Raw genomic sequence first — 12,354 nt, 5'->3', positions numbered from 1 at the left:
TCAACCTTATCCAAAATGATAAACTTGGAAGGATAACGTATTTAAGAAACGAAAAAGGTCTTGACCAAGAGCGCAACAATGGCTTTGATTTCACGCCAAGATACTTTTTTTAGGAAATTTCGTTTGGTATTTCCGGCATCTAGGCATCTTTCGTTGAGGCAGAGTATTTATAGAACTCCCTCCACCATTCATCCCTCGGCACGGGTCGCGTCACACCTTGGATTAGGGGTTTATCCATTCAAGTCTTTACGTAATAGCCATGAATAACAGCTATTAAAACCATCCTCCTTTTAAGGGTATTGGACCCTCTGCCATGGTTCTCAGTAGCTTAAGGTTCGTTCGAACATGCCTCTACAGAGATTCGTCATTTGTAGGCGGAGTTCAGCCAGCTGTTGGAGTACAGGACAATTACGGGGCTACTGCAATAGTTCTACTGACTCTATCTATAGCAAGCACCGCCCAGCCGATATTCGAACATACGATAACCAGCATCGTACCGTGAAGCTTACTGGATGGTTTCTATAGAAATATTGAAATATTTACAGTCCTTAGGAGTATCTTTGCAAATCAAGTGAACCTCCGGACCCTCGGGTATGCACTAATGGCATTTAGACCAGAAAGCAGGCTGCAACAGGCCAAGGATGACGCCTTGTTTCGCTTTTTTGAAATGATTAGAAATACCAGCTACCAAAAATATTTGTTTAAAAAATATACGGAAAACATTTGAAAAGTCGTATAGTGTAGTTCAATGGTTTGCCTAAAACTGCAGTTGTAACATCAGGAGCTGAAAGCCCGACCCCGCACCTCCTTGCTTAGCTACTTAATTACAAATTGGAGTATTTTCACTCGCTATGTACTCGGTAAATAAGACTAATCTGAATATTCGAAAATTCACTGGCCATATGGTGGTTACGAAAACTAATATCTCAAATTTACCAATTTTCATAAACTTAAGTAACGATCCGCGAATTCCCCCGTTTGGGTAGAAGATGCGAAACACAACTACTTAAGCTCCCTTTCCTAATTTTTCGCTCTTTCCCCTTCACGTTTTGTCCCGTTCTGTTTGGACACTATTAACGCCTTTGTTTCATTACCTTCTACTACCATCCTACCGTCAATTGTAAAAAAAACTACCGTAATAAAAAATTCAGAATTCGTTAATTTGTATCGAAAAAATACTATTCTGCTAATATGCATATGCGCGATTTACGGTGACTCGAAAACCAAGTGACAAACATGAGTTCATGATAGCCGAAAATAGTCCCCAAGTTAATGAGCAGTTGCTTTTACCAGCGCTCTTATGCTGAGATGTAGCGCACCACACGCTTTGTTTTTTGTTATCTGAGAGTTATGCCAGGAAACTCGATTTTCCCAAAAAAATACTGATTTTAAAAATTCATATCTCGGGAACCATGACCGCAGAGTAACTATTCTTGCATGAAAACATAAGTAAATTTTTTGAGCTATTCAGAAATAATATTATCTGGGACAAAATAACAAAATTTTTCCCGGTGATTAGTGTTTTCACCATTAAGATTAGAGTTTTTATTTTATTTTAAAGCAGGTTAAAATTCATTATGTTTACACAACTCATACAAAGCTGAAAAAAAATAATTTCAGATTGAAGTAAGCTTGAGATAAGTGCTATAAAAATAAAAAATATTGCAATGTCGGGACAGTATTCAAAACAGAATCTAAACACACATACAGGAGTCCCTCGAATAAGGCGATGGGTGGTGCTGTACGCCCATTGCGATATCTCAGCTGTCCACTAACCATTAACCACTAAAGTTGATTTTACAATGTAAGTATGAATATAGGACAGGTTCAATTCGACAGCTTGCTTTCAGAAAAAATGCATGTATTAGAATGTGTAAAGCCACACCGTGGACATTAAAAGTGCCTAAGGATGAAAAACAAAGTACAACTATTATAGGAACATTACCACAACTATAGGAATACAGATAATTGACACAAAAAGCAATATTTCTATTATGTTAACTAACCGAATGATATTTTCTCGGTATGCACTTAAAGATAACATGACGGAACACCATATTATTAAATGTTTTAGATGAAAACCTGTAAATTACAAGTTGCTATTTTAATGCTATGCTGTAACATAAACCCACTATTACTACAACTTACTTAAGTGGGTTGCCGTCCTAAGACAAAGCCTGTTGAACAAGGTTACTCGGTTGTGGGCGACCGCTCTCCAATTCCTTGGACGCCGAGTACTCTCCGCCAGATATCGCTACACCTGGTCTAACCATTTTGCTCGCTGTGCTCCTGGTTGTCTTGTTCCTACCGGAGATGGCGAACACCATTTTTGCAGGGTAGTTGTCTGGCATTCTTGCAACATGCCCTGCCCATCGTATCCGTCCAGTTTTAGTCACCTTTTGGATACTGGGTTCGTCATAGACCTGTGCGAGTTCAAAGTTCATCCTCCGTCTCCATACTCCGTTCTTCCGTATGCCGCCGAAAATCGTTATTAGCACTCGTCGTTCGAAAACTCCGAGCACTCGCAGGTCCTCCTTGAGCATTGTCCGTGTTTTATGCCCGTAGAGAACCACCGATCTAATAAGCGTCTTGTACAGGGTGCACTTTGTACGGGGACTTAGTCTGCTCGACCGCAATTGCTTGTGAAGCCCATACTAAGCACGACTTCCGCTGATAATACGCCTCCGAATCTCACGGCTGCACAGTGGTCCAAACAGCGAAATACGTGATCGTGTGATATAGCGCCAAAACGTGAAGTTTTTCGCATATAGTGTCTTTAGGAACATTTCTTGGTATAATAAGCCCCTTCTTGTGAGAGAAATCTTTGGGTGATTAATTCCCTTAAAAGTGAGATACGAAATTTATTTTCTCGTAAATTCGAGATACAGGTTTGGTACTTTCGGCAAAGTTGTAGTAAATATCAATACAAACAACTTTGTCAAAAACACCATATTTGTATCTCTTCATGGAAATTATCTATGAAGCGTTATTCGTGGACAAACCCTTCAAAACAGTTTTTAAACCCTAACTTACTCTGGTCAAATTTTACGTGTTCATAGTGTTCTAGAAAGTTGTTTATCTTGCTAAAATCAACGTTTTTGTAGAACATTGTTATACATGATTTTCTGAAGTTTCGGAGATTTTGAGCTTTTTTGATGAAAAATAGTACTTCTTTGAGTTTAACTAATTCCCAAGGTGGCAAATGGTGGCAGATCAAACAACTCGTACTTAAAAGTACAACAAAAAGACGTGTTGCTTATTTTATTTTTGGTTTGAGTAAAGTTAATTGTTAACTGCTTGTTAATTCGTGTTTTCTAACTAAATAGTTATTTAGTCATTCCGAGAAAATTCGGCCTTCTGTGAATGTTGTTGAAATTCGACCATTTGGATTTCAGCCATTCGTGATTCGACAATTTGTGTTTCTGCCATTCGGTACCAGCCCATCATGAGTACGATCTTTAGAAAAGACACCAATCGAAGGTATTGAACAAAATAGACTTAAGTTAGTTATTTGGAAACCTTACTCTTATTAATTGCGGCAAATAATTTTAAGTCTACATTCATTTTCGACTCGAAAATAGGCGAAAAAATTGCTGGTAACTCAACTTGTTAGAAAGAGATTGTCAATGTAAACAAAATGGCGTTTATTGCATCCGAAGTACATTTTAATTGTTCTATAAACATGACTGAGATGGATTTTTAAAACAACTATAACAGACAATTGACACTTGCTTTTAAAGGTTTTTTGTTGTACTTTTAAATACGAGTTGTTTGATCTGCCACCATTTGCCACCTTGGGAAATATTTAAGCTCAAAGTAGTACTATTTTTCATCAAAAATGTTCAAAATCTCCGAAACTGCAGAAAGTCACGTATAATAATGTTCTACAAAAACGTTGATTTCAGCAAGATAAACAACTTTCTAGAACACTAAGAAGACCTAAAAGTTGACCAGAATAAGCCAGGATTTAAAAACTGTTTTGAAGGGTTTGTCCACGAATAACGCTTATAGACAATTTCCATGAAAAGATACAAGTATGGTGTCTTTAACAAAGTTGTTTGTATTGATATTTACTACAACTTTGCCGAAAGTACCAAACCTGTATCTCGAATTTACGAGAAAATAAATTTCGTATCTCACTTTTAAGGGAATTAATCACCCAAAGATTTCTCTCACAAGAAGGGGCTTATTATACCAAGAAATGTTCCTAAAGACACTATATGCGAAAAACTTCACGTTTTGGCGCTATATCACACGATCACGTATTTCGCTGTTTGGACCACTGTGGGCTGGTATCATTGTCCGCCATTACCAGTGAGTCAAGATAGACAAATTCGTCGACTACCTCAAACTCATCGCCGTCGATCATTATACTACTGCCCAAGCGGCGTCGGTACAGCAAGTATTTACTTTGTTTTAGACGTATTTACCTTTAAGGAAAAGCTCGTCAGAGTCCAGTTGCTTTTTTACTGATTTTAGTACTTGCTGCCACTATCGTTTTGTTGAGAATAGAGTTGCTAATAGAAGGTAATAACCTGTTATGAACAATTATGAAACGTCGAATTACTTATTTTTGCTGTTGAACTAAATCCGATAGTAAAATTGTCACATAAAATGTTGTTTGCGGTGCATTTTATAAATATATTATAGACAATTGGTCAATTTCATGCTCAACTGTTTACGTTGGCATCACTCCATATAAACGTCCGTTCCCTTGGCAACGTACAACAACGACGGTCGCGGATTCGGAATTGCAATCGAAACGAAGTAAAGTTTTTCCTATCAATTCAAGTGAACAGTTTGGGCAAAATCATTATAATATCTTACTAAATTACTGTTCCGCTGGAAAATTGAAGTTTTCTGTGCCTCAAGTTAAGTTTCGCGAGTGATGTGACGAATGGAACGGCAGAAAAAAATTAATGAAAAATCGACGGCGAAAAAGTGAAAATATAGTGATGAATTTTAATTGGGCAGAAACCTCCATATTTAGTGTAATTTATGCCCCAAAAAGTAATAGAACCTATAGAATGCAATGTTTAGTACTTTGAGTTGCAAGATCTTATTACGGGTAGCAGGTTAGTTGAACTGATTTTTTTTTTGTGATGGTTTCCCGAGTCTATGGGAGCATGTTGGTACACTGAAGAAAGGATATTCGTGGCCAGTGATATTCGGTGCCATGCTGACTGTCATATATGTACTCTGATGACCTTCTCGTTAATCCTATCTTTTCGCCTTCGCGCATTAGTCCGGTGTGCTGCTCAGCCACCACCACAAATGTTCTTCCGATAATATCCATATCGTCGGCAAAGCAGACGAATTGACTAGATTTATTGAAGATCGCGTGTCAACCGCGTGTTGATATCCACTCGGTTCATAACACCTTGTAGCGCTATGTTGAACAGCAAGCATGAGAGACCGTCACCTTGACGAAGCCCTCTGTGTGATTCGAATGAACTCTCCCTTTTTATAGCTCGGGCAGATAGCCCCATCTTTTCACTCCTCCGGTAGCTGTTCCGTATCCCAAATTCTAACAATTGGCCGGTGCATACAAACGGCCAGCTTTTCTGGCCTATTTTTCGTGGTGGCGGCTTGCAAAGCCTGCTACACACCAACCTCATGTTTCGCCGGAGGGCCACCGAATCTCGAAAGAGCCCCCCTTCCCTGTCGGCATACGACCTTTGCTTCCACCGGGGTTGGTTACCCTATCTCCACCAAACTTGCTCGTATGTCGGCTGGTACCACGAGGAGGTAGGGATAAGTGTTGCTGAATTAGAGACTATGAACCACTGCAGGGTCTATTTTATGCCTACAGGTGCACAAGGCATCGGTGTACTGTTATACAGCCGTTTACAGCCTATTAACAGAACATATACCCTAAATAAATAAGATGTTCTGGATATGTATGTCGAAATCGATCGACCCTTCAGCCCATGTTGTACAACAATTTTGATAAACTCCTATACCAACCGCAATTTATACATTAAAACTTGGTGAAGTTTGGATCAAGCCGAATTAATCTTATGAAAAAAGCAACGAAAGCAAGTATTTCAGAGAAAATGGATTTTTTCACTCACACTATCACTTACACTCTCAAAAAATCAATCAAAAATCGAAAACCTGCATTAGCGAAATAAAATACACAAATTATTTAAAAGAAATGCCATTTATACGATTTTCTCAAGTTATTGTTTAATTTTTTGGACCTTCGATGATATTCAGCAATTTCTTAACATATTTTATCGCGAATTTTTATTTACGGAACCGATCGCCTTCAATCGCTTTTACTGAAAAAACTTGACAATAATTGTTTCTTATTAAAAAATTTAGACCCCGGAAATTCTGTAAGCTTAATTAATTTTATGTCTACACCGAGCTTTCCCTCGATTGCTATGCTTCCTGCTAAACTGACGCCCGTCCTCGGTTAGGCTGAAGATCGTACCGCAACGGACTGGCCAGCGCTTCGTCGTCCGTTTCCTCCAGTTCGAACGCATTGTAGTTCAAGCCGGGCGACCGCAGCTCGGCCATTTCACAGTCCACCAGCGGGTAACGGTAGCTGGGATCCATGATGTAACCGATGCTGGTGTCCGGTCCCTCGTACTTCCGCGGCAGGCCCGTGAAGCTGCGGGTGGGACCGGAAATTGACATTCGTTCATAGCACTTACGGTCCGAGTCACTTGAATTGCCCGTTATGATGTCACCATCTAGTTTGACAGCTATTTGCATTGCCTGGAAGAAGGAATCGATTCAGAAGTTTGAATTAAGCTAATCAGTTCAGTTGTTTCGTTTGGCTACCTGAATTGCTTGGGCCTCGTCTCGCTTTTCATCTTCGGTGTTCATCGTGACGAAACGGAGCACCAGTAAATTCAATGACGCTGCAACTACTGCCAGGCCGAAAAGAATGAATATCAATGCGAAGGCTACGTACTCCGGTTTCTGGTTCAAGGCATTGTCCTTCTGCAGGGCGACCATATCTCCGAATCCGATGGTGGTCAGAGTGATGAAACAATAATAGACGGAGTCAAAATAAGACCAGTTTTCGAATTTACTGAAAGCCGCGGCACCACCAGCAATCGTCAGCGAACTCAGCGTGGTAACCACCAGGATTAAATCCACCTCCGAGGCTATCGCTTTCTTACAGTTGAAGGATGTTTTGACTGCATGGACGATTACGCTAAAAGAAGTGGTAAATAATAATTAAACGAATTCAAATTAGGTTTGTGCTAAAAAAAACTACCCACCTACTCAATCGGTTTACTCTTTCTCCGATGCTCTGGAACATAACCAATCCCAGCGGGATACCGATAGCTGCGTAGCACATGGTGAAGATCTTCCCACTAACCGTAGACGGTGTCGAATGGCCGTACCCGATAGTGGTCAAAACCGTGGTTGCGTAATAGAATGCACCGGAAAATTTCCACTGCTGGCCTGCCTTGTGCGGTTCCGATTTCATGATTACGGTTTCGATCACCTTGAAGTCTTCCGCCGATATGTTGTACCGATTGATGAGAACATTTTCAACCGCTGTATGTAACAAAAAAAATTTTAAGTCCATCGTCTTACAAAATATTGCTAAAGTTTATAAAGTATGTACCGCTAAGCGCCTTCCAGCGTTTTTTCTCCGTTTCGGACTCCAGAGCATCGAAGACGGCAGCCCCGATCAGAAGGTAGGTGAAGGTGCACACGATTAGTGAAATGGTCCGGACATTTTGCTTTTTCATTGCTTCTTTCGCTAACTATAAACGTTCTTAATTAAATGATAACAAGCAGTGGAAGTGGATGAGGGTGACCTACAAGAATACCGAAAAAAAAGTCATAAATTTAATTTTTTTTTTTCATTATGAAAACTCGCTTACGTCGTGATGCAAATGAAGGAAGAACGGTAGTACTACTCGCATAAAACGCAAGCTAATTCCTCGCATTCAATATCCTTGGCCGCCCTGAATGGTGAGGAAATAATTCGGCTTTAGCTCAGCATTGTTGCACTAAAGATTTGGCTTTTGGTTTGGCTAGGTAATAATTGGCACAAAAGGACACTCAATTTTGGCACAAACTTTTGCTTTCAGCCACCAACTCACACAGTGTCCCGACACAGTGGCTGAAAATTTGGATTGCAGATGAAGTTTATCGATCGGTTTCCATTTGACAGTGAGTAGTGACAAAGAGCCAGTGCTGCTGACGTTTCACTGTGATAGTCCTTTTCGTCCTGCTGCTTGTAAAGGAGTATATTATCAAGTCGATTTCCCGCGGTTTTCTTCGCGAACGTCGAGAACAGAAAGCGCATGCGTTCGGGCTCGGGCGACCACGCGGTGGTTGTAGGGTGTCAAAATCATATGGCATGCGGAACATGCGGAAGCAATGCGAACGTGAAGAAAAACAATAATACAACTAATAGGTTGTAGAGTGTTTTGCGCCAATAGCCTCGGCTGACCTATAGCAAAGAGTGTCTATACTTAGCTGGCACAATGTGTTTGAGAAAATTCCAGCAAGGTCATAAACAATTTTTTTTCTACGACTTGAATTGAGAGTCTGGAAATCCTTAACTCGGCAGCGACATACCACTCCATGGCCTTTGTTCCGTTATAGCCACTTAATTGCCCTAACGTCTTACGACAAAGCCTGCGCAGTATAATTTCTCCATCTGTTTCGGTCCATGGTAACTGATCTCCAGTTCCGCGGGCACCCAGTGCTCGCCAGATCTCGCTCCACCTGGTCTTGCCACCACGCTCGCTGTTCTCCTCTTCGTCTTGTTCCTACCGGATTCGATGCGAAAACCATTTTTGCAGGATAGTTGTCCGGCATTCTAGCTACATGTCCTGCCCAACGTATCCGTCCAGCTTTAACCACTTTCTGAATACTTGATTCGCCGTAGAGACGCGCGAGCTCGTGGTTCATTCTCCGCCTCCATACACCGTTTTCTTGCACTCCGCCAAAGATGGTTCTTAGCACCCGCCATTCAAAAACTCCGAGTGCTCGTAGGTCCTAGGTTCTAGCAGTGTCCACGTTTCATGCCCGTAGAGGACAACCGGTCTAATTAGCGTTTTGAACAGTGTGCACTTTGTACGGAGGCTCAAATTGTTCGACCGCAAGTGTTTGTGGAGTCCGTAGTAGACCCGACTTCCACTGATAATACGTCTTTTAATCTCACGGCTGGTATTGTTGTCATCTGTTGCCAGTGAGCCAATGTATACGAACTCGTCGACTACCTCGAACTCATCCCCGTCGATTACCACGGTACTGCCCAAGCGGGTCCTGTCGCGGTCGGTCCCACCCGCCAGCATATACTTCGTTTTAGACGTATTTATCTTCAATCCAATCTTCTCTGCTTCGCGTTTTAATCTGGTGTACTGATCTTCCGCCGCCTCAAATGTTCTGCCGACAGCATCCACGTCATCAGTAAAGCAGATAAATTGAGTTTATTTATTAAAAATCGTGCCCCGCATTTCGATCACCGCTCGTCTTATAACACCTTCAAGCGCAATGTTGAATAGCAGGCAGGAAAGACCATCTCCTTGTCGAAGTCCTCTACGAAATTCGAATGGGTCCGACAATCCACCCGAGATTCTCACACAGCACTGGATCCCATCCATCGTAGCCATGATAAGTCTAGTAAGCTTACCCGGAAAGCCGTTTTCGTCCAAAATTTTCCATAGCTCTTGTCGGTTTACGCTATCACATGCGGCTTTGAAATCGATGAATTAGTGCTGCGTGGGTGCTCGGACTTCGCGGCACTTCTGGAGGGTCTGCCGCAGGGTGAAGATTTGGTCCGTTGTAGACCGACCCTCCATGAAGCCGGCCTGGTAACTTCCCACAAATCTATTGGCTATTGGCGATAGTCGATGGAAGATGACTTGGGACAGCACTTTGTAGGCGGCATTCAGGATAGTGATTGCTCGGTAGTTCTCACAATGTAGCTTATCACCTTTCTTGTAGATAAGGCAGATAACCCCGTCTTTACACTCCTCCGGGCCCATTTTAATAAGTTCTGCTCCAATGCCATCCTTTCCCGCTGCTTTGTTGTTCTTCAGCCGCCGGATGGCTTCTTTAACTTCGCTTTTCGATGAGGGTGGCAAATCTCCATTGCTTGCTGCGCCAATGAAGTCACTTCCTCCACTATCATGGTCTTCCGCCTACACGCCATTCAGCTGTGTATCGTAGTGCTACTTCCACCCTTCGATCACCGCACGGTCATTAGGCCCAAGGTTGGTTCGAATCGGATCAAAACTCACTCACTCCCCGTTCATTTGCCGATTCAATACATGCAGATCACGGCACGCTTGTATCTTCTTGCGAAAAGAGAACCAAAGACGCAAAAGAATGAGGCGAAAAAACAACACGTGAACCTCTATCGCCGATAAAGCTTTGTGTGTGTATCGCTGCTTGCGTGTGTCATATTTGATTCTCTCCGAGTGAACGGATCGGCGATAATTATCGTTTCCCGATACGAGTGAGTGATGAGTCTTGAACTTCCGATCGAATCACTTGGCGATAATGCAGTACAGCGATCGGAATAAAATTTTATCGCAAGCAGCAAACACAGGAAACAATCCACGAGCGGCGGGTACCTACGCATAATTTTGAATTGAAATTGGCAAATAGAAGCCGTATACCACTAGCACAGCTGTGTAAACACTAAGATGACCGTTATTACGTAAAAATGAGCTTGATAATTTTGACGTAGGACTACGTCTTTTAACATAATAGACTTCATTTTAAAATATTTTACTAGGTTTGAAATTGCTATCTTAACGTGTGATTTGCCTTTGCAGGTAGATTTCTATCGAACCGCGTTGGCGGATGCAAAAGAAGAAGAGATGACAATTGAATTTTGAATATTTCTAGTGTGATTTGAGATCACGGATGATGTGATTCGGTTCAGGTCGTAAAGTAGTCATTCCCTCGACGGCAACTCAACCCGGCTCAAAATTTTTCGCCAATGGGCTTACAATGGGATTTCGAATTTGGCATGGTTCGATTTTGGCATGCCTCGATTTTGGCAACAAAAGTATCCATTTTTGGCAACATAAAATATTTTACTTCCAAAAATATGCTTAAATATCAATCAATTTCCGCATACATACTTTAAATGACGAAAAATTATTGCCCTAAGTGTGTCCATGAAAAAAAGTTTGCGATTTCGAACAATAATATTTTTATTGCCGTAGGACTACGTTTAACGCACTAACGCACTTCCATTAAATTTTTTCATCATAAAAAAGGGTCTCGATTTTGGCACGGTTTTGATTTTGGCAACATAGGTGACACGCATTTGTTGCCAAATTCGAAATCCAACTGTATTTTGCAAAACAGTTACAATACAGGCTGCGATTTATGTTCAATGCGGAAGTGTAATTGATGATTTTTATTTACTTTATATGAGCAATCTGCCCTTTAAAACTTTAAAAGGACGTAACTAAATACAACTTACCTATACTTACTCAGCAATTTATTGTAAAAAGGATCTACCAAAATTCAAAAGTGCTTTGATTATGTTCAAATTTACTAAACTTTTTCGTTTTTAAAACAATGTTAGATTTGTATTTTTTTCGTTTGGCGTTTAGGTTGGCTTTTTCTAAGGCCCTCTCCCAAAAATCATTGTTTTGCCAAACTTATTTTCAAATAACTTTTGGACAACCAAATCGATTTTAATGATTTTACTGCCAAATAAATGGTTTTGTCATTCTTTATATTTAAATGTCAGTCCAAGTTATATGGAATAAATTGTAAAGCGTCAACTAACAGTTGAATTATGTTCCCAAGATGTTTCGAGTTTTGTATCAAATAACATGTAAGATGGTATAGCAAAGGTTCCTTTCACCAGCAGGTGGATTAAATCCGGTTTTTTAAACGAATTTCGGAATTTACGCGGTTTACGTGATTTTCGGAACTAACGTGGATGTGCTCAAAACGTTTTTTTTATACGTACCTAGGTTTGAAAATTACAAGGTTTACGTGGTTTTTACGCGAATTCACGCGTTTTACTAATCGAATTTGGCAACAAATGCAGGTGCCCTATGTTACCAAAATCGAAACCGTGCCAAATCGAGACCCTTTTTGGATATGAAAATATTGACTGTAGATGCGTTAGAAATTGACTAAATATTATTAATCAACGATTCCAAGTCCGCCAAGAGTTATCCATCCGGTGCAAGTAAGTTTTTGGCAACCTGCGGTAAGACGTACGTCCTACGGCAATAGAAAGAATACTGTTCGTAACATTCATTTTTTAGTCATTTAAGGCTTGTTTGCGGAAACTGACTGTTATTTAAGCATATTTTTCGAAGTGAAATATTTTATGTTACCAATACGGATTATTTTGTTACTAAAATACCAAATGTGAAATCCCACTTATAATGG

General features: G+C 40.7%; 1 protein-coding gene across 1 annotated transcript; it reads right to left on the bottom strand.

Annotated features, from left to right (window-relative positions):
- Positions 1 to 6,399: 6,399 nt before the first annotated feature.
- Positions 6,400 to 7,718, bottom strand: LOC128737340 (two pore potassium channel protein sup-9). The gene is made up of 4 exons (XM_053831958.1): positions 7,592 to 7,718; positions 7,239 to 7,521; positions 6,793 to 7,171; positions 6,400 to 6,726 (listed from the first exon to the last, which is right to left on the bottom strand). Exons 1-4 carry the CDS (start codon positions 7,716 to 7,718, stop codon positions 6,400 to 6,402), a joined length of 1,116 nt encoding a protein of 371 aa, XP_053687933.1.
- Positions 7,719 to 12,354: the final 4,636 nt, after the last annotated feature.

The sequence above is a fragment of the Sabethes cyaneus genome, chromosome 2 (assembly GCF_943734655.1).
Source record: "Sabethes cyaneus chromosome 2, idSabCyanKW18_F2, whole genome shotgun sequence".
Lineage (NCBI taxonomy): Eukaryota > Metazoa > Arthropoda > Insecta > Diptera > Culicidae > Sabethes > Sabethes cyaneus.
This window is presented reverse-complemented; position numbering and strand designations above follow the sequence as displayed.